The sequence below is a fragment of the Rhinatrema bivittatum genome, chromosome 5, assembly GCF_901001135.1.
Source record: "Rhinatrema bivittatum chromosome 5, aRhiBiv1.1, whole genome shotgun sequence".
NCBI classification, from domain to species: domain Eukaryota; kingdom Metazoa; phylum Chordata; class Amphibia; order Gymnophiona; family Rhinatrematidae; genus Rhinatrema; species Rhinatrema bivittatum.
This window is the reverse complement of record NC_042619.1, coordinates 109,771,376-109,794,947: the sequence shown is the minus strand read 5'-3', so window position 1 is coordinate 109,794,947 and position 23,572 is coordinate 109,771,376. Positions and strand designations below refer to the sequence as shown.

The following is a 23,572-nucleotide window of genomic DNA, read 5'->3' as shown; positions in this document are numbered from 1 at the left end:
ATTGCTAATAGCTATTATAGGAGATATGTATGTACATACATAACACAGAGACATAGGGCTGGAAAAATCACAGGTGCCAGGTTACCTGAGGGCCTAAAATTTGTGACCTGATGTCACCCTGCATTTATAGAAGCTGCTGTAGGCACAGATCCTAGGGCAAATGTGATGAGGCTGGGGAGAGAGAGAGGAGAGTAATACACAGAGAAAAGATAGAGATCAAACTAAGGCAAATAGTGAAAAGATACACAAGCATCAAATATAGACAAAAAATATATAGCCAAAAATTAAAAAGTTATCAGAAAAAATAATTGTGCCCTGGCTCCTAAACATTTTTGGCGCATGCCCAAGCTTTCAGAAACTGTTTCTCCGTGTGTAGATATATGTATGCAAGTCATTGCCCCATTTTTTCTAACTACAGTAGCTATTTTGTTTTCCTTCTTGCACTGATTTGTCTATGTAGCAGGTATACAGGTTTGCCCAGACTGCTGTAGATAGCTCTGGTGATGTCACGGCTCTTGGCATAAGTAGATTAGCACACGGGTGACAGAAACAGTAGAATTCAGTGGGGAGTGACGGAATGAAGTAAACTAGTGGAACGGAACCTCTGTGATAGCTTCACAGTTTGTCATAATCTTACCAGTTTCACTACAAATCTACGTCAGTTGATTTTTCTTTAATCGGCCATAGTCTTCTTTACCCATGAGTCTTGACAGCTTATAAATAAAAAGGTCACTGCTCTCTCAGTATTGTAGTTCTTTTGAGTAAGTTTACTTCAGTTGTTGAAGGGGTTATTCCTGTATAACTGGTTGGAGTTTAGGCTTCTCTCTGTGCTGTGTAGATATATATGTTGTCATTTTAAGTCAGCAAAATGTCTGTACCAGATGTGTGCCCTGTGTGTGTGTGTCATCCTTCTGCTATGTTTAGTGCAAAATTACTGCTTATTTGCTGATTTTAACAAATTAAAAATATTAATAATAATAATAAAAAAAGCAAATGTAGCACATCCAAAAGTTTGGACATCCTTTCAGTTGACTCATTGCTGTTTTTTTTCTAGGTTGTTAGGGCCCAAAACATTGATTACCTCATTATATCCTTTTGAAGGTGCTGTCACCAGAACTGTGCACAATATTCAAAATGAGAACTCATCAGAGAGTTATACAGAGGCAATATCCTCTCTCTTATTTATTTATTTATTTATTTATTTATTTTTGCTCACTGTTCCCCTCTGTATGCAGCCAAGTATCTTTCTGGCATTTACCTGTTTGATCACCTTAAGATCATCAAGTATGATCACCCTCAGATTCTGCTGTTTTGTGCTTCGAAGAATTTCACCCCCATATCAGCAATTCTCATGCGGTGGGTTGCCAAGCACTGGAAAGTGTGTCACATGCTACCCGGTCTCCCTTTGCTCTTCCTTCCTCTTACTCCACCGAGTGAGAGGCAGACGTTCTTCCACTGCTGTCATTGCAGCCCGGGCTATTAGCATGTTCAAACCTGGCTGGACGGGAACGACAGCAGTGTTCGTTAAAGCCAGAAACTGCAGCATGTCCTTTTCTTCTTCCCACCCCCGCAGCCCAGAAGAGGAAGTGATGTGTAGTGGGGTACGTAGAAAGAAGAAAAGGCCATGCGGCATTGAAAAGAAGCAGCAGCATTGGCCCCGAGCACCAGTGCAGGCCTGGAGCAAAATCAGAAGCAGCCGGCGATTAGCAAGAGAGTCAGCAGTGTTAGCCTCCACGGTCAATGGGATTCTTCTTTCTTGGGTCATGGGGCTAGAGGAGGAGGAGGCTTCTACAGCTACCATTTGTAGGGGGGAGGGAGTGAGAGAGCCAACTAGTATGTAAGTGAAAGAGAGAGAGAGAGTGTGTGTGTGTGATTGAGAGTATGTGTAACTGTGAGAGCGAGCCTATGTGTGTGAGAACCTATGTATGATTGAGAGGGAGCCTGTGTGTGATTAAGACTGGTCAGGGAAGTGACTTGTGTATTTGTGAGAGACAGAGAGAAAGGGAGATGATTGGAGTGTGAGTGAGAGACTGGTTAGGGAGATGACCAGGGTGTTCATGTGTATATGAGATAGTGGTCAGGGATGTGGCTAGTGTGTGTGTGTGTGAGAAAGCATGGAAGTGAGATGTCCTGAGTATGTGAGTGGGAAGCCTGTGTGTATGTGTGCATGAGGGAGATGTCGTGTGTGTGCGCGCGCGTGAGAGACACTGTTCAGGGAGATGACTGGTGTGTGAGAGAGACTGGTTGGGGAGATGATTGGCATGTGTGAATCAGAGTGTGTGTGTGTGTTGTGCGTGTAAGAGACAGACTGGTCATGGGCCCTAAGGTTGAGGACAGTTCCCTGTATGTATCCTGATCAGTCTGGACTCCTGGGTTTTGCCTCTCTCCCAGCAGATGGAGACAGAGAAAGTTTCACTGACACTGTACATAACCTGCGCGAATACCTAATAGGGCCATCAACATGCATTTGTATGTTGAGGGTGCTATTAGGTTCGACAGGTTGGACGCGCATTTTCCTCCCCTTACTGAATAAGGGGTAAGGGAAAACGCGCGTCCAATGGCAGGTTAACAGTGCGCTCTGTCAGAGCGCACTGTACTGTATCGGCCTGATTGCTGGGGATCAAGGGGGTTCCTGTGGATACAAAGTGTACATTTACATTTAGCCCTGAGATGGTTATGTGTTCAGTGTATCACACTTGTGAAAATTGTCAGGTGTGTCCCGAAAGAAAAGAGGTTGAGAACTACTGTTCTATTCTATATTTCTCCCTTAGGTAATTTTCAAGGGAATTACGCATGTAACATTATTGTAGCAATTTTCAAAAGTCATTTTGCAGCCCAAATGCATGATTGAATTTTTTTTTTAACATTAAATCTTGACCATTACTTGAGCTTCATTAGATCTCTCGTTATTTTTTCCACACCTTCCTGGCTTCTACTCTTTTGCAGATTTTGATATTATCCACAAACAGTCAAACCTTTCCCAATGATCCTGCCACAATGATGCTTATAAAAATCTTGAAAAGAACCGGCTCCAAAGACTGATCCTCTCTCCTCTGAGAGAATTCCATTTATCACTACTCTGACACTTCTCATTCAACTAGTTTCTAACCCATCAATCACTTTAGGGCCTATGCCAATAACACCCAGTTTATTTCTAAGTTGCATTTGCAGAACTGAAATCCAAGTATACTACATCTAAAACTCTTCTCTGGTCACCCAATCAAAGAAATTGATCAGATTTGACTGACAAGACCCTCCTCCTCTGGTAAAACCATGCTGCCTCTGATCTTGTAATTTGATTCCTGAAACTGCACTATGCTCCATTTTAGCAGCAATTCCATTAATTTGCTCACCAGAGAGGTCAGACTAACCGGCCTGTAGTTCCTAGCCTCCTCCTTACTTCCACTTTTATAAAGATGAACCACATCCGCTTATCTCCAGGCCTCTGGAACTACTCCTGCCGCTTAAGAAATATTGAAAAGGTCAGCCAGCGGTGCTGCCAGAACTTCTGTAAGTTCTTTTAATACCGTCAAATGTATCCCATCTAGCCCTTTTGCTTTATCTACTTTAAGTTTAGCTAGTTCCTCATAAACACACTTTTCTGAAAATTGATTGAGATTTACCCCAGTTCCAGTAGCATTTGTGATCATTTTATGTGGTCCTGCTCCTGGCCCTTCCACAAGGATTTGAGTTGGATTATCTACCTTTGACACTTAACTTCCAGCAGCAAAGCTAACAGGATGTTTTTGGCTGACTCATGGTATCTGTTGTACGTCTCATCAGTGCATTTCTATGAAAGCTTTCCTATCCAAGAAAACAGAGGGTGTTCTAGGTACTTCCTCCACATGGAAGACTGGTTTTATTTTTCTCTGGGTACTCTTGTGTCTCATAGGAGAGTACAAAACAGAGAATGACTGCTGCACAATTGGGGGTAAGAGGTGTACTAGCAGATTTATGCCTTATTGCTTCTGACATGTGCCACTCCCTTGTATTTTAAAGGGCATTATCCTGTTTTTACTTTGCTTTTTGTACTAGCTAAACTGTAAATAGTTTTGAGGACCTAATATAACCCCCCCATCCTCCTACCCCAGACCAAAGTTTAGCCTGGGAAGGGTTCATAGGGGGGATCCTTGATTCAGGTAAAACCCATATAAAAGATGGAGACAAGCATTTGCTGAATGTAGATATGATTAGATTCCCAGGTAACAGACTCAAAAATGAAAGCAGATCACAAAATAAAACAATAATCAAGATTCTTAAAAGAGCAGCAGTAGGAGGTAGGAGGATGGCTTACACCAAAAACTTAAAGAGAAGCTTGAATCTGCTTGGTATGATCAAGACACAGGACCACCTTGCTGAGCTGTTCTCAGGTGATCGGATAAAGGGCATTTGTTTCAGATCTGGTAGCAGGCTTGCTCCTTTTATCTTGTACCATTTTTGATTTGAATAGTTTCTCATGAAGATTTGGTTCCTGAGAAGTCGTTTCGTAAGGTTGACTTGCCGACGTACAGAAATACCCCAGAACAGAATTTGGCCTGGGAGGGAACCCAGAAACTATTAGCAGATTTCCGGTGCCCTGAAGCTGGCAAAAAAAAAAAAAAAAATGAACATGCTTAGAGAAACTGTGGGGAAAGAGAGCACAGGAAGGAGGGGGCATTTTGGGTTTTTTACTTGGATTTCTAAGCAGGCTGGTGAAAGCTCTGTAAAGGAACGCTGGTCACTTTAATTGGAAGTATGTGTATGAGGGATGCTCTGTCAAAACCAGCCAGAAAACGTTTGCACTCAGTCAAATAATTCCCTCCTTTTTATGAAGACGTTTATTATTTATTTTATTTATTAAAGGCTTTTATATACCGACTTTCTTGATACAAATCAAATCAACTTGGTTTACAATGAACTAAGCAGAAAATATAATTAACCAATCAACAAGAGATAAGGAGCATACAGTTACATTATAACAAGGATGCCTTAACTTGGAGTAAGAAATAAAGAGGGGGTGAACGAAAAAGTAAATAGATAAATACTATATACAAAAGAGGGGGGCAAGGAGCCAACCTCTTTAATAAATACTATGCATGAGAAATTTGGAAAATTTGTTTACATAGGTGGGTGGTGGACGTAGTGAGTATTACGTTTTACGTAATACTCACTAAAAACGAAACTTAAAAGCTGGCCATGCATTATTTTGGGCACAGATTTTTTTAAATAACTTTTTTGTTGATTTCCTGTGATTGATTTACTATATATTTTATAGAAATGCATTTAAAAAAAATTAAAAATAACTTGAGGTTTTCTCTGGATCCATGCATCCAACAAATGCATGTGTTATATCTTTCAGGACTGGAAAACTCCCAAGTGCCAGGCACTTGTGTCCAGGCTCAGTAAAGGAGAAGTGGCTGGGTGGGAGAGGAGCCAGGTCCAGGCAGGCGGATGGGAGAGGAGTGAGTTTTAGGCAGGAGAAGTGGGGGAGGCGTCATTGCCATTCCCAATGTCTAGTCACCAAAAAGGAGATAGAAAGGAATGGGGCTGGGGGTCAAAGGCAGATGTGGATAGGGCAAAGACATTTAGAACAAAAAAACAACAACAAAAAAAAAGGCAAAGGGGAAAAAGCTATAAAGATGTATTTTGCCCTGGTCCCTAAACATTTGTGAGGTGGCACATATGTTTTCCAAAATGTTTGCCATCTCGGTACCTTATCCTTCCTCTGCCCTGTGATGATCTCCTGTATAATAAACAGTTCCAAAATATCAGTGTTTAAATATTGTAAAGGATTTAAAAGAACAGTTTTTAAACTAAAGAAGATACCTCTGCTTACAGAGCATATTAGCTTTAAATGTTAGCTGCATGGCATTCTTTTCTTGGTCGATGAAGTTGAGATCCCATGGGATCCAGGACTGCAGCAAACTCTGTCTGGACCCTTTTCAAGATTGATGCATAAACTACTTGGAAGGCAGGGGGAGGTGTGTGCTGATGGTTAGAGCTTGGGCCTGGAAGTCATGCACCCTAGTTTTTATTCCCTACCTTTCCAGTTCATTCTCTGTACACAGAGATAAGTCAGTCTACCTTCCTGTCTCTCACCCAGTAATAACTGTACAGTAACAGTACTGTTATACACAATCTCATAGGGCTTTGAAATTATAAGTCCATATAAATTGCTCAGTTTGCCTAGTGACCACCTGATTTTGCCAGTGACGGAATGCAGTTGGCAAGATTTGACACATCCTTAGCCTTGCTCTCCTCTTGTTGTTGCCTTCTTCAATGTTTTCCCATTGTCTGCCAGCTCCAGCAAGTTAGTCACTGTTTTGTTCTGCAATACCTAAGCTCTTCAAATTGCCAGTAGCTCATCAAGGTCTTGCTTTAGAAGACCCTCTGTTTTTCATAGTTGCTTGTTCATAGGGTCTCAGTCAGTCCAAAGTAAGTCAACTTTATTGCATTTAATTTGCTCCACACAGATGCACAACCCTTCGTTTACTTATGAAGTTATTGTGGTTGATGATGGCAGCAGAGATCAAACTTCAAAGGTGAGAATTTTTCTTTCTTGTCCTTATATAAACAAAGGAGTTGGTATTTTATTACCTAGTTTATGTAACCACACAGCACATGACGGAAAGCAATTTTGCTTACAGTAAACAGTGTTTTTCGTAGATAGGATGAATTAGCCATTACATGTGGGTAACGTCATTTGGTGGCACTGAGTGGCCTCGTCTCTCTAAGATAGAACTTTGAACTCTACTTAGCATGTGCGGGAATTCCCACTTGTGTTGCCTCGTGATCTTCCTAAGTCTATCCCAGGCTGCCCCAGTATAGCTATGTAGTCTACTCTCCAGGGAGGAGGGTAGGTATTCCATGGCTAATTCATCTTGCTTTCTACGAAAACGCCATTAACAGTAAATAAAATTGCTTTTTTCATCAATAAGCAGGCTGAATTATTCATTACATGTGGAGAGTCCCAAGCTGAGGTTGCAGTAGAATATTTTGTGACTAAGCAACCTGGATTCCGCCGTAGAGTCTAGACTTCAACAAGAACAGGTTATGCAAAACTGGTTATCTAAAATAACTGTCAGTTTTTAAGAGTTTATCTAGACAGTAATGGGATGTGAATTCATAGACTACTGACCAAGTGAATTGTAATCCTACCAAGGAGTAGCAGTTGGACAAAGTTTGCTTAATAACTGCTCTCCCAGCCTTATAGGGTTGTAAGATACAAAGAACTGGGAAGACTGGTGATGTGGTCAAATCTGTTTCTTGTAATAGGTTAAAGCTCTTTTTTTAGTCCATTGCACCCAATGCGCACCAGGCCTAGACAAAAGGTTGGTGTAACAATGGATTGGTTCAAATGGAAGGCTGAGATTACCCTCTGCAAATAATTGGAATGAGTACAGAGGACTACTCTCTTGTTTAAGAATTGCGTATACAATGGATAGTGGATGAGAGACTGGCATTCACTGATTCTCATAGCCGAGATTACTTCTATGAGGAATACCATATTCTAAGTCAAGAATTTCAGTGAAGCCAACTCCAACTGTTCAAAAGTTCATTAGCTGAGACAGCACTACATTAAAGTCCCATGAATAGGTGACTTTCATACCTTGAGACACAAGATCTTTCATGAATCAGAATATTAATGGATGAACAGAAATGGGGTTACTGTCCACTGGAGCATGGTAAGCTCGTATAGCGCAGAGATATACTCTCACTTATGAGGTGGCGAGGCCAGGGTTAGAAAGGCAGAGAAAGTATCATAGCAAATGCCTGGGCTCACAAGAGAGAGGGTCCAAAGTATTTTGTTGGCATCATGCAGGATATCTATTCCATTTAAATGCATGGTTTCTTCTAGTTGAAGGCTTTCTAGAGGAGGCTAAAATGTCTACTGTCTCTCTAGGTAGATTAAGATTCGTGATCACTGAGTATTCAACATCCAAGCTGTCAAGTTGAGAGCTGAGAGTCTGGGAAAGGTAAAGCATGCTTTTGGCTTGAGTTAACAGTGTGAGGTTTGTTCCCAGATGTATAGGAGAACTGTTGGAGCACTGTACAAGATATGTATACTAGATGACAGGGAAAGCTGACAGTCGCTCAGAAGCGCCTGATTCAGAATGATATATCTTTGAAGGATACTAACAGAACAAGGAAATTAGGACATTCCAGTAGAGAGGTTGCAATAAATGCTAAAGTGGACTAGATGCCTTTAAGTAAAGAGTAGACAGAGCAAAAAAATTCCAAATTACCCCTATCAGCTGATAAGCGTGTTTATTTTTTTTTTTTCACAAACAAAAAGCATTCTTTGAAATGCATGTATACAAATTCTAGTAGTCTAAAAAAAAAAAAAAAAAAGGGAGATTTGAATGTATAGCACTGGATGAAGAGGTAGATATAATTGGCACCTCAGAGTCCTGGTGGAAGGAGGATAACCAATGGGATACACTGATACCAGATAAATTATATCGCAATGATAGGATGGATCAAATTGGTGAAGGGGTGGCACTATATATTAAAGATAACATTGAGTCAAACAGGATAAAAGTTCTACGGGAAACAAAATGCAATGTTAAATTTTTATGGATAGAAATTCCAGGTGAAAAGAGGAATAAAATAGCAGTGGGGGTATCTTACTGGGCAGAATAAACAGACAGTGAAATGCTAAAAGAAATTAGAGAAGCTAACAAAATCAGCAGCGCAGTAATAATGGGGGAATTCAATTACTCCAGTATTGACTGGGTGAATGTCACATCAGGACATGCTAGAAGGGTAAAGTTCCTAGATGAAATAAATGACTGCTCCATGGAGCAGCTGGTACAAGAACCAACAAGAGGGGAAACTATTTTAGACCTAGTTCTTAGTGAAACACAGGATTTGATGCAAGAGGTAAGTGTTGGAGCCACTTGGCAATAATGATCACAACATGATCTGATTTGACTCAATAACTGGAGGAAGGACACTAAAGAAATCTACTGCGACATTATTTAACTTTAAAAAGGGTAACTGTAATAAAATGAGGAAAATAGGAAAAAACTGAAAGGAGCAGCTGCAAAGGTTGACTTTATATCAGGCATGGATGTTTAAAAATACCATCTTAGAAGCCCAATTCATGCATTAGAAAAGGCAAAAGAAAGGCTAAACGACTACCGGTATGGTTAAAAGGTGAGGTGAGAGAGGCTATAATAGCTAAAAGAACATCTTTCAAGAAATGAAAAAGGATCTGAATGAAGAAAACAGGAAACAGCATAAGCACTGGAAAGTTAGATACAAGGCATTGATAAGAAAGGCAAAGAGAAGAGAATTTGAAAAGAAGCTTGCTGTGGAAGCAAAAACTCATAAAACCTTCTTTTCCGGTACATTTGAAGAAAAAAGTCTGCAAGGGAGTCTGTTGGACCAGTTGGTGATCAAGGGGTAAAAGCGGCATTTAGGGATAGCAAAGCCATAGCAGAGAGTCTAAATTAATCCTTTGCTTTGGTCTTCACTGAGGAAGATGTAAGAGAGATACCCATGTCAGAAATTGAGTGCTAGAATAAAGGGTATACAGTCCCAAGAATTTCAATTTTAAAGTATCAGAAATTTTTATTGTTCATTACGGCAACTCCACTGTATATATCAATAATTGTTGCAAAAAGGAGGGTCCCCCGACATGGTCCCGTGTTTCGCCAGGGGCTGCATCGGGAGGGACACACAAAAAGAGTTAAATGAGTGCTGTAAACAAAAAGTAAACATAGGACCGTATTAGAATAAAACCAGTGCCATACATAATGATTATCATAGCAGTATAAAACATACAAAACGCTTACCGAAATAGAGTCTTCAGGGTGACATAGCAGGGAGCGCGTTCCACATAATTAGACAGGGAGCTTTAAACCTGTCAAAAGGCGCCAAGAATTTCTTACAGACCAATCAGCTATGAGATTAACCCACCAATCAGAGCCACGAATTTCTGTCCAATCGGGAGTTTAGATGAAATGCACCCATTCAATCTCTTTGTTAAGCCCCGCCGGGGCAACCGTGTCTAAACGGTGAATCCAGCGTTGTTCACACTGAATCAAATGGGAATCAAAATCACCTCCACGGGGTAGGGCAGGAACCACTTCGAGTACAAAGAAAAATAAGTCCGATATTGTGTGAGATGAGGACACCCAATGATCAACAAGAGGGGCTAAAGCCCTAGCATGTTTAATGTTAGAACGGTGCTCAATCACCCTAGTCCTAATTTGTCGTCTAGTCTTGCCAATATAAAGTTTAGCGCATGGGCAACGAATAACATATATAACACCCACTGAACTACAGTCAGATGACCCGTATAAAATGTAAATTTTTCCGGAACTGGGATCGGTGAAACTTGTCATTGTAGTTGTGTGTTTACAAACGGAACAGTTACCACAAGGGGTATGACAGCCAGGTGTACGTTGTGATATATTTTGTGAAAAATCTGACCGGATTAAAATATCCCTTAAATTCTTACCCCTGCGGTAAGTAAATCGCAAAGAACTTTGAAAAAACTCAGAGAAGGATAGAGCTGACCAATGTCTACGAATAATAGTAGAAATATCCTTGCTGAAAGGTGCTAGTGGTGCTCGTTTGGTTGTGGACTAGAGAGATACCCATGCCAGAAATGATATTCAGAGGAACTAAAACAAATCTGTGTACCTGGAAGATGTAATAAGGCAAATTGAAAAACTAAAAAGTAGCAAATCACCTGGACTAGATGGTATACATCCCAGAGTACTGAAAGAACTGAAAAATGAAATTGCAGACCTGCTATTGGTAATTTGTAAACTATCTTTAAAATTGTCTACGGTAGCTGAAGACTGGCGAGTTTCAAATGTAACTCCAGTTTTTAAAAAGGGATCAAGGGGGGATCCAGGAAACTACAGATCAGCAAGTCTGACATCTGTGCCAGGCAAAATGGTAGAAACTATCATAAAGAATAAAATTACTGATCATATAGTAACATAGTAAAAACAGCAAATAACGACCAAATGGCCCATCCAGTCTGCTTCTCCATGCAGATGACCCTCTTCATCTTTTTAGGGTTGTAACTGCTGCTCTGTGCAGGTTGCCCCCTACCAAAAATTACAGGTTACTCCAATGCTTCATTTCCATCCTCTTGCCATTCTGTATTCTCTGTTTATCTCATGCCCTTTTGAATTCCATCACCATTTTTGTCTTCTCCACTTCCTCAGGGAGGGCATATCAAACACCCACCATTTTTTCTTGACACTGTTCCTTCCTGCTTGGAACATTATATCATGACCAGCATCAGATTTAAGATTACTCTCTGTCTGTGGTCTCCATAGACGACAATGGTTTTCTCCCCCAGAAATCAGACAGCAGCAGGAGGAATGAGCTGATTTGCAAAGCTATTCAGCTTATCACCTATTCTTACATATTTTGCACTATTAGTGAGAGTTAATGCACATTAAAAGTGCTGATTACATGTTACTGTATGTAACACATTAACAACACTTAATGCGTGTCATGGTGATGACAAACCTGGGTCTCTTGCACGCAGGGCCGGATTTAGGAATAAGCAACATAGGCACATGCCTAGGATGCCAATTTCTGAAAGCGCCCAAAAACCAGAATTATCTTTGAATGCTTAATAAAATATTTGCACATTTTAATGCATGTTAACATAAACCTATTAAAACAAGGAAATTAACTGCACCTTGCAGAAGCATAGTTAAGGTTTGGGTTTTTTTCCTCATTCAGTGTTAACGCACTAACTTTAATGTAAGATATATATTTTTTAAAACTGATTAGCATATCACTAACATGGGCTGCTAATGCTTATCAATTAAGGTGCATTAGTACATTGGCCTCCGAGTTTAACTGGCTCTGCTTTGTCAGAACAGACTGATCCAGTTTTGGTTTTTCCCCCACTGCATTCATGGACAAAAAAAGGAAAATCCTGTAAGAGCATGTATGCAATGGAGAAAAAAAATCAGGACTGAATCTGCCCAACCCAACAAAATAAAGCCAGTTGGCAACCCTAACTCAGCTCATGGAGTCTTGGATGTTATGGAAATTGTCTTAATAGCTACCAGGAGGAAGAGTCCTTTCCATCACTCAACAGCAACACCTACTACAGATTTAGGTGTGCACTTTTACCAGGTTCTGGCACAAGTATATAGTTTAATGGGACAAAGCCAACATGGATTTAGCCAAGGAAAGTCTTGCCTGACCAATCTGCTACATTTTTTTGAGGGCATAAATAAACGTGGATAAAAGTGAGCCAGTTTCTGGATTTCCAGAAAGCATTTGACAGAGTCCCTCATTAGACTTCTTAGGAACTTAAAAAGTCATAGGATAAAGGGGGTAGTGTCCTATTTTGGATTGGGAACTGGTTAAAAGATAGACAACAGAGTAAGGCTAAATGGTAAATTTTACCAGTGGAGAAAGGTGAATAGTGAAGTGCCCCAGGGATCTGTTCTGGGACCAATTTTAACATATTTATAAACGACCTGGAAATGGGAACATCGAGTGAGGTGATCACATTATTTAAAGTTGTGAAATCACAAGAGGATTTTGAGAAATTGCAAGAGGACCTTGGGAGACTGGGTATGCAAATGCAAAATAAAATTTAATGTGGACAATTGAAAAGTGATGCACTTAGTGAGGAGCAACCCAAATTATAGCTACACAGTGCAAGATTCCACATTAGGCATTGTCACTCAGGAAACGTATCTAGGTGTCATCTTTAATAATAAGTTGAAATCTTCTGTTCAGTGTGCAGGAGCAGCCAAGAAAGCAAATAGAATGCTAGGCATTATAAGGAAAGGAATGGAGAATAAAACAGAGAATGTCATAATGCCTCTGTATTGCTCCATGATGCAACCTCATCTTGAGTGTTATATGCAGTTCTAACCATCACATCCCAAAAAAGATATAGCAGAATTAGAAAAAGTACAGAGAAGGGTGACCAAAATTATAAAAGGGATGGAACAATTCCCCTATTTGGAAAGGCTAAAGAGGTTAGGACTCTTCAGCTTGAAGAAGAGACTGCTGAGGTGAAATATGATAGAGGTCTATAAAATAATGGTGGAGTGGAACAAATAAACATGAATCAGTTGTTTACTTTTTCAAAAAGTACAAATACTAGGACACACAATGAAATTACTAGGTAATACATTTAAAACTAATAAGAGAAAATGTTTTTTTTTACTCAACATATTAATAAGCTCTGAAGTTCGCTGCCAGAAGATGTAGCGAAAGCTGTTAGTGTAGCTATATTTAAAAAAAAAAGTTTGGACAAGTTCCTGGAGAAAAACTCCATAAACCATTGTTAAGGTGGAGTTACAGAAATCCACTGCTTATTAGGGATGTGTAGGGGTAAACAATTTGTTTTGTTTTTCATTTAGTTTTCGGGAGGTTTTTTTGCCCACAAATTTGTTTCATTTAATTCATTTTTCGTTTAAAAAAAAAATCACATTAAAATAAACCCCAAAACAAAAAGAAAATTGGTTTCCCAAGGCCTACCGATCCCCCTCCCAGCCCCCATTTACCCAAGCTGGTGGTCTGATGGGGATCTGCTGGTGAGGCTTAGGCCCAGGCCAAAGCTGTGATAGATTACTGGGACCTCGCCCTAAGCTCTACACGAGGCTGAGGGTTGGAGCCCTGGTCCTGATGCCTCAGCCTAGGCCCAACACTGGGCCTTAAATCAGATGCCAGGGCCTTGGCCTGGTAGTGATTCCTGGGCCTCAGCCTAGACACAAAGGCCGGGGCCTGACGCCAGGCCTGGGCTCCAGCCAAGGCACCTATAACAGGAGGCCGGGTCCTGACACCAGGCCTGGGCTCCAGCCAAGGCCCCAGCGCCAGACCTGTTCCTGGGCCTGGCCTGGCCATGGCTTTGGATACCAGACAGATCAGGTTCTGGGCCTTTGCTCAGGTCTTGGCCGAGACCCCGGCATCACACTCAGGCCTAGACAAGTAGCCTATGCCTTAGACAAAGTCCCGGCTTCAGGCCTAAACCTGACCAGAAGTTTTAAACAAATAAGATTATTTTGGGTGACCTTCAATTCGTTTTGGGGCCCCTGAGTGAAATGAATTGCCCCTTATTTTGTTGCATTTTGTAATTCATTTAAAACAAATGGGATAAGCAGCATGGAATCTCATCTACCTTTTGGGATCCTGCCAGGTGGTACTTCTGATCTGGATTGGCCACTGTTGGAAACAGGATCCTGGGTTTAATGGTCCTTTGGCCTGACCCATGATGGCAAATCTTATGTTCTTATGTCTGGCTGGGCCATGCTGGGGATATGAGAATCAGACGATCATGGTCCTGCAGAACCCTCTACATTGTTTTAGCAGTAAGAGCTATTGATGGAACAGCGTACATGAGGTTTGTCTTACGATCAAGGAGGAAAGCATCCTGTGCTAGCCTGAGATCACTTGGAAGGACTGCGCAAAATTGATTTAGTTTTCTAATCTCTTGTGAGGCAAACAGATCCACTGATTTTAGACCACATAAGTCAAAAAGTTTGTCAGCTATTGATTGATGTTGAGAACACTCATAGAGAGGAAATGCCCTGCTGAGTTGATTTGCCAGTGCATTGGAAATTCCTGGAAAATAAATGGCTTGTAGGACAGCCTGATTTCGACTCGCCCAGTCTCAGATCCTGAGCGTTCCTGGCAGAGAGGCCAAAATCCTGTGCTTCCCTGTTTGACATAAAACATGGCAACCTGATTGTTTGAATTTGGATGTTCTTGTTCTGAAGAAAGTGGGAGAATGCAGATACCGTGTTTTTTTGCTTGTAACTCTAGCAGATTGATTTGTAAACTATTTTCTTTGGGAGACCAGGTGCCCTGGAGGTATACGTTGCTAATGTTACTTGATAGTGAAGCTGGTGAAGGGGAGCTCCTTCTTGAAGAACCTGGGAGTTCAACTGTGCTCATTTTCTCAGAAATCCAAATGATACTTGAGATCAGTTGAGTTAGTTGATCCCATTGGGAGTGTAGACTCCATTGGAGGTAACGAATATGGGGGAGAGTCAGTGGGACTGTCTACATATGACCAAAGAACACCAGGAGCATCCTTACTGTAAAGTGCAGAGAGGAGAATAACTTGTCAATGAGCACGATCATGACAGCCGCTTGATCCAAGGGGTTCTAGATTGGATTTCATAAAGTTGACCAGGAATCCCAACATTTGAAGGAGCAAAATTGTTTTATGCATAGAGTTAGCTTCCTCCCGAGGTTTTACTGTGATTAGCCAGTTCAGATAAAGGAAGACATGGATGCCCTGGTTACGGAAATGTGCCGCTACCACCACTAGGCATTTGATAAACACTTGGGGCTATCAAGAGGCCAAACAGGAACACTTTGTACTGGTAGTAGGAAGAAGCCACCAGGAAACAAAGGTAATGTCAATGCGAAAGGTGCATGGATATGTGCGTATATACACCCTTCAGGTCCAAGGTGCACATCCATTCACCCTTCTGTATGTAGGGAAAGAGTTCATTTTGAATTTCTCTCAAAGTAAATGCCAGTTCAGCTGTCTCAGGTTTGGAATTGGCTGCAATCCTCCCAATTTCTCGGAGACGACAAAGTATTGGGAATAGCAGCCCTGTGCATGTTGAGAAGCAAGGAGTACCTCTGTTGCTTGCTGTTAAAGGAATGATTGAATTTCTAGATGAAGCTGCAGGAGCTGAAATGGACCCAGAGGGGGTGTCGAAAAATGTGGAAGGAATGATAGGCAAGAGAAATGCAAACTGTACCCAGACTGTACAGTTTTGAAGACCCAGGATCCTTGATAATGTGGCGCCAGCTTTCCAAGAAATATTGGATTCTTACCCCCACTGCCATTGATGGGTATGGACTGTCGGTGGGGAGGGGGAGGATAAAAAACTTGGCCTAGATTTAGGTTGGACCTGAGGTGTGGTCTTGGGTTAATATTCCCTTTGCCTAGGCCTGGCCGGAAGAGGTTCTTGATTTTGAGTAGGACAAAGTGACGTACGGTAGTGTTGGAAAAGGCAGTAAGGCTGTCTGGAAGTATGGCTGCTTATACCTATAGAAAGGTCATCTTGTACTGGCAGGTTGTTCAAGGCCTGTTGATGAGGACTTCACAGCAAAATTCTGGTACTTTATCTGTGCAATTGTCTTCCTAAACCTTTCAGCAAAGGATCTGGAAATGAATATAATGAGTGAGGTAATCAAATTTGCAGATGATACAAAATTATTCAGAATAGTTAAATCACAAACGGATTGTGATAAATTGCAGAAGGACCTTGTGAGACTGGAAAATTGGGCATCAAATAGCAGATGAAATTTAATGTGGATAAGTGCAAGGTGATGCATATAGGGAAAAATAACCCATGCTGTAGTTACACGATATTAGGTTCCATATTAGGAGCTACCACCCAGGAAAGAGATCTAGGTGTCATAGTGGATAATACTTTGAAATCGTCGGCTCAGTTACTGTGGCAGTAAAAAAAAAAAATAAAAAAGCATACAGAATGTTGGGAATTATTAGGAAGGGAATGGTGAATAAAACGGAGGATGTCATAATGCCTCTGTATCACTCCATGGTGAGACCGCAACTTAAATACTATGTTCAGTTCTGGTTGCCACATCTCAAGAAAGATATAGTAGTGATGGAGAAGGTAAAGAGAAGGGCTACCAAAATGATAAAGGGGGATGGAACTGCTCCCCTATGAGGAAAGACTAAAGACATTAGGGCTGTTCAGCTTGGAGATGAGGCGGCTGAGGGGGGATATGATAGAGGTCTTTAAAATCATGAGAGGGCTAGAACGGGTAAATGTGAATCGGTTTTTTACTCTTTCTGATAATAGAAGGACTAGGGGGCACTCCATGAAGTTAGCATGTAGCACATTTAAAACTAATCGGAGAAAATTCTTTTTCACTCAACACAAACTCTGGAATTTGTTGCCAGGGGATGTGGTTAATGCAGTTAGTGTAGCTGGGTTTAAAAAAGGTTTGGATAAGTTGACTTAGAAAATAGTCATTGCTATTACTAGCATCAGTAGCGTGGGGTATACTTAGTTTTTGGGTACTTGCCAGGTTCTTGTGGCCTGGATTGGCCACTGTTGGAAACAGGATGCTGGTCTTGATGGACCTTTGGTCTGACCCAGTATGGCAATTTCTTATGTCTTATGAGGTTATCTCCCAGACATGGGAGGTCTGCCAATTTTTCGTAGACATCCTTCAGTATCATCCATGCTATTCAGTGTGCTCCAATTGAGGATGCAGAAGTGCACGAAACCCAAATCAAAGGACTCATATACCAGTCAGAAGGGGGCTTGGCTCTGAAAGACTCTCAGGACAGGAAAACAGAAGTGGTTTTAAAGCAGGGCTTCTTCATCGGGGCCATGGCAATTCAAGCCTCAAATTGTGGCAGTTGCATTGCGCGAGCAGCCCTCCAATTGCCAGAAAGCCAGGAAATGGTCCGCTTGGAGTCAGCTATGGCATTTTTAGCAGATATACTATATGACCTAGTTAGGTTATCATCTAAATCAATTGTTTCTGGGTTGGCAACCAGAAGACTGTTGTGTTTATGTTACTGGGCTGTGGACTCAGCATCTAAGGTACGTCTGTGTAGGCTCCCATTTAAAGAGGGCCTCTTGTTTGGTGAGGAATTGGAGAAGCTGGTAATGGACTTGTGAAACTTTTGCAGAAGGGCTTGGACAAGAGTGTAGCCCTTAGTTCTCTAAGAGCTCAGGTGGCAGCCATATCTTGTTTTAGGGGCTGCATTAAAGGTACCCAGGTTGCTATGCACTTTTTGAGAGGGGCAAAGCAGATCAAGCCGACCTTCAGGCTAATTATCGCTCAGTGGGACCTAAATCTGGTCCTTAAGACCTTGGTGGGTGCTCCTTTTGAGCCCTTGAGGGCTTCCATCAAGGACCTCTCTTTAAAGATAGCATTCTTAATAGCAATATGCTCAGCCAGACGTATTTCTGACGTATTTCTCCTTTTTGGTGATACCAAAATACGAAATCCCCTTTAAGCTGTGGCCCTCCTTCCTGCCCAAGGAGATTTCCCCTTTCCACCTGAATCAACAATAGTCCTACCTGCATTTAGGGAAGAAGAATGCAAAGACCATGTGAGCGCTCTTACTAGATATACAATTTGTAGTGGTAAGATACCTGAAAATGACAAACCCCCTTCAGGAAAACTGATAGACTGTACTGTTTGGTTGACCATAAAAGGGAGAGCAGCTTACACAATAGCAAGATGGATCAAGGAAGCCATCAACTCTGCATACCGATAAATTGCAGGAGAACCTTGCGAGACTGGAAGATTGGACATCCAAATGGCAGATGAAATTTAATGTGGACAAGTGCAAGAGGATGCATATAGGGAAAAATAACTTGTGCTGTAGTTCACAGTATTAGGTTCCATATTAGAAGTTAGCACCCAAGAAAAAGATCTGGGCATCATAGTTGATATTACATTGAAATTTGCAACCTAACGTGCTGTGGCAGTTAATTCCTAACATTCTGTTTGCTTTTTTATTAGGAAGGGAATGGCAAATAAAACAGAGGATGTCATAATGCCTCTGTATTGCTCCATGGTGAGACCGCACCTTGAATGCTGTGTACAATTCTAGTCGCCACATCTCAAAAAAGATATAGTTGCAATGAAGAAGGTACAGAGAAGGGCAACCAAAATGATAAAGGGGATGAAAAACAGCTCCTCTGAGGAAAGGCTAAAGAGTTTAGGGCTATTCAACTTGGAGAACAGACGACTGAGAGGGGGGGGGGGATATGATAGAGGTCTTTAAAATCATGTGAGATCTAGTACAGGTAAATGTGAATTGGTTATTTACTCTTTTCGGATAATAGGACTAGGGGGCACTCCATGAAGTTAGCAAGGAGCATATTTAAAACTAATCGGAGAAAAATTCTTTTTCACTCAAGCACAGTTAAGCTCTGGAATTTGTTGCCAGAGGATGTGGTTAGTACAATTAGTGTAGCTGGGTTTAAAAAAGATTTGGATAAGTTCTTGGAGGAGAAGTCCATTACCTGCTATTAATCAAGTTGTCTTAGAGAATAGCCACTGCTATTACTGGCATCAGTAGCATGGGATCTACTTAGTTTTTGGGTACTTGCCAGATACTTGTAGCCTGGATTGGCCACTGTTGGAAACAGGATGCTGGGCTTGATGGACCCTTGGTCTGACCCAGTATGGCAATTTCTTATGTTCTTAAAAGGAAGGTTAAATTATTCTTAGCTGATAATTCTCTCCTTGAGTCCTGCTAGACCAGTTCTGGCCCCATCCAGGAATACAAGGACCATAAGCAGAGCCAGGCAAGGAGTTTGCTCCTGCCTCTTCTGTATCTGTCTCCGTTTCAACTTGCATTTCTTTGTCCCTTTACAGTCCCCCTTTTCTCCTCAGAAGAGGAGGTGACTTCAGGGGATCTAAGTATATGTTTAAAATAAAAAGGAAAAAGAAGGGGGATACATTTGGTAGGCTCTTGTGAGGCAGCTCTGGTAGAAGACTATTGGCAAGGGCCTCCAAACCAAACCCTCTTTTTATGCAAGAGAGTGAAGTCATCAAGGGGATGTAATCTCGGTCTTCAGCAACTGAGGAGTGGGGAAATCCCAAGGGTAATGGATTGGTCTAGCAGGAGTCAAGGAAAGACAATTATCAGTTAAGAATAATTTACTCTTCTCTCTGCACATATCACTGAAAAGTGCTGTAGTGGGGCTGCAGGAGCAGCGAGACAACTCAAAATAAAAGAAAACTTTCTTAGGGAAAAATTTGTAAGGAAAGACTGAATTACATCCATGCTATGCTCATGCAAAAATTAACTGAGGATGCTCATGAGGCAGTGCCTGCATGAGAGTTCTTGCACATGCTCAGTAGAACTGAAAGCTCTACTATACTGGAGAGACAAGTCCAATTGGTTCTGCCAGATGACACCACCACATATAATGGCTAATTCAGCCTGCTTATAGATGGAAAAAAAAAAGAAAAGACTTTATTAGGGAAAATCATCTGGTGGTGTAACCGCTTCCTAAATCCCATTCCCTTCCAGTGTGCTCATGCAGGTAACACTGACATGCAGGCACATGATGAATTAGCAGCACAGCCCTTCCTTACGCTGCTGGAGACAATGGACACAAGATGTGAGATTTTTTTTTTTAGGCTCAGGGTTTTTGCATCTTGTTTCTTAATAGGTAGCGCTGAAATACACCAAGAAGCTTGGAAGCGAGAGGGTTCGAGTGCTGACCCTGGTGAAGAATCGTGGAAAGGGAGGAGCCATCAGGATGGTAATGAGTTTTTCATTTTTTTTCTTTAAGAGCTTTATTTTTCTTACCCCTCCCCGTCTTTCCTACTGATTGGTGCTGGCATTGATTTTTTTGTTTAATTTTAGGTGCTCATGATAGTGATGGTATAATGCAGGGGCTTCTATACTTTTCCTGGGAACCCCACAGCCAGTTATCTATAAAAATATGCAAGAGATAAATTTGTATATTCCTGCATATTCTTTGTGAATATCCTGAAAATCTTACTAACTGGGGCTGCCCAGGTCAGGTGTGAGAAGCCCTGGCGGTAATGTTCCTGGTTAGAGCTAAGCAGGGGCCCCTTGTAAACCGTCAGTGCCAGTCTGCAGCCCGTCTTAAGAGGGGTGTAAGGTGGGAACTTAAAACAGCAAGCTATATGATGGTTTCCTGAGCCTGACAGATAACCAGTGGGGAGACATCCATCAATTTCATTTGTTGTGATATGTAACCAGGACTTGATCTTAGACCTCTGGATTTTAAAGGCAGTGCACTTAGTTGCATATGCAGAAATAATTATATATATTATAAAACAATTATGCAACCCTTTATGAGCATGCAATTCAGTGACAAGGGAACACATTTGAGCTTTTATTCCCTAAAATGATGAACATTGATTTTACCCTGTTGGTGGGTGCCGGTGACATGGGATTTTGTTTTCAGCTGGGCATCTTGGGTTCCAGCAGAATGCGTCATGTCTGTCTCTTTGGATGCTTATGCCACAGGTTTGACATCACTCTAGGTCAAGGATAGGCAACTCTGGTTCTCCAGTGCCACAAACAAGTCTGGTTTTCAGGATATCCACAATGAATATGCATGAGAGAGATTTGCATGCAACAGAGGAAGCACATGCAAATCTATCTCATATATTCATTGTGAATATTCAGAAAACCAGACATGTTTGCGGCACTCAAGAACCAGAGTTACTTATCCCTGCTCTATATTTTATTTCATTATAGTTTTTAACATGTCAGGTTTACAGTTTTGTGTTTTTTTTCATGGTATTCTAGATTTCATTATTCCATTTTATTCAGTTTCATCTCTGTCTTAATTTCTGTTCTAATAGTGAAACCTTGTGTGCTTCTCATTGCATTTATTTGGGAAGCTCTCCATTTCATTGGCATTCTGCGTTGCAGGGTGTACTCAGTTCTCGAGGAAAACTCATCTTGATGGCTGACGCTGACGGAGCTACCACGTTTGAGGACATTGAAAAAGTGGAAGACGGGCTTAGAAAATTGCAACCCTGGCCGGTGAGAGACTTTTAAAAAATCTATTTTATAGAGAGGGAGAGAAGGAAGGGGGAATATGATTCCAGTTTTCAGACATTGTTTTTCTCTGTGGACAAGTAGGTGTGATTTGGCCATAACGTATGGATGACATCTTATGATGCTGACACAAATTCAGTTCTCAGAGCTCAGTAAAAGTCTTACTGAGCATGTGTGTGATTTCTTCCATGCACATACTGCCTTCTGGGGCCCTCAGTCTTTCTTCATCTGAGCCTAAGGCACGAACATGTTGCAATCTCTATTTTCTTCTGGCCTTTTTTTTTTTTCTTGCCACAGCCTTGACAGTGCCTCAGCAGAACTTTTCAATTCTAGAATAAAAGATGAAGAATTCAAGAAACAAATGGAGGAATCCTAGGCCGAGAAACCTGTGGTTTAAGGTCTGCATTTGTGGGTGCCGGATGCCATCGCCAACACCCGTTATATTTATCTTTACCTGGGCCTGGATCATGATGCTTCCAATTGCTACAGTTGTTACTGGATGTCCCTGAAGGCGCAGCAGTTTCACACCTGGAAAATGGAGGTCCTGTGAAAGGTGCCATCGGGTAAGAGCCTGAAGCTTTGATGTAAGGCCGAGCAGCAGAGCCACTCATCTTCCTAGTGCAAGGTATTAGAATCTCAACACTGCAAAAAATCTAAGCAGGATTCTGTGTCCTTTCCCCCTCTCCACACACACCTGTGGCACCAGTTCCTGGATCCGCAACTTCTCAGGGGTTGAGCAAAGCACAGAAAATGGCACTGGATGAGGTGCCAAGAAGAATGTCTGACCAGTGCAAGGGATCCCCTCTGAGGCTCTTACTCAGCACTGAAGAAGCCAGCACCATCATCATGGGGCTCTGCCAGAGCAGGGCCATTCTTAATGCCAAGCTGAAAGTTAGTCTGCACTGTTGCCCTCCTGACACACAGGGGGGGGGTAGATTTTCAAAGGGGTACGCGCGTACCCCCCCCCTGTGTTCTCCGAGCCTATTTTGCATAGGCTCGGCGGCGCGCACAAGCCCCGGGACAAGCGTAAGTCCCGGGGCTTGCATGGAGGGGCGTGCCGGGAGTGACGCGGCGTTTCGGGGACGTGTTGCGAGTGGCGTTTCGGGGGCGGCGCTGCGGACATGGTTTCGGCCCGGGGGCGTGGCTGCGGCCTCCAGACCAGCCCCCGGACCGGAACATTTTCGCGCGTAAAACCCCCCCCCCCCCCCCCGAAAACCTACCCCAAACCCCCCCTGCGCGCTCCGAGCCTATTTTGCATAGGCTCGGCGGCGCGCACAAACCTCGGGACACGCGTAAGTCCCGGGGCTTGCATGGAGGGGCGTGTCGGGAGTGATGTGGCGATTCGGGGGCGGCGCCGCGGACATGGTTTCGGCACGGGGGCGTGGCCGCGGCCTCCAGACCAGCCCCCGGACCGGAACATGGAGCGCGGCAGCCGGCCCGGCGCGCGCAAAGGTAGGGGGGGGTTAGATAGGGCTGGGAGGGTGGGTTAGGGAAGGGAAGGTGCGGGGGGGTGGAAGGAAAGTTCCACCCCCCCCCCCCCGCAGCCTGCACGGCTTGGCGCGCGCAGGCTGCCGATTTTGGGCAGCCTTGTGCGCACCGACCCCGGATTTTAATGGATACGTGCGGCTACACGCGTATCTATTAAAATCCCGCGTACTCTTGTTCACGCCTGGTGTGCGAACAAAAGTACGTGTGTGCGCAGATTTATAAAATCTGCCCCAAAATTCCCATGGCACCAATCCCGAAGCTGACGCTGATCAATGTGCTATCAACATGGAAACATGTACTGTGGGATGTAGTCAGTCCCCTTTGTGCTGGATGCTAAGGCTTCATCGGTCTCGTTGGAGTGGAACAACTCGGTGCATAGGAGGTCAGAGCTATGCTGCAGAAGAGGGATTTACTGGCACCTATAATCAGATCTGGTACCAGCAAGAGGCATCTGCAATGGAGTATGTCAGAACTTGCCACTTCTGCAGCAGTGCCAGCTCTCAGTGAGGATGAACCAATCTGGATTTCTGAAGAGGATGTCTCTCCTCCACTTCAGAAAATGCCTAAACCAATGGGGCCCAGCTGTTGGAG

At 42.5% G+C, this 23,572-nt stretch overlaps 1 protein-coding gene across 1 annotated transcript in view; it reads left to right on the top strand.

Annotated features, from left to right (window-relative positions):
- Positions 1 to 23,572, top strand: part of ALG5 (ALG5 dolichyl-phosphate beta-glucosyltransferase) — a 104,094-nt gene that overhangs the window by 17,125 nt on the left and 63,397 nt on the right. Inside the window, exons 4-6 of the mRNA XM_029602729.1 lie at positions 6,453 to 6,521; positions 20,124 to 20,216; positions 21,365 to 21,478. Coding sequence (XP_029458589.1) covers positions 6,453 to 6,521; positions 20,124 to 20,216; positions 21,365 to 21,478 — 276 coding nt within the window. The remainder of the gene's footprint in view (positions 1 to 6,452; positions 6,522 to 20,123; positions 20,217 to 21,364; positions 21,479 to 23,572) is intronic.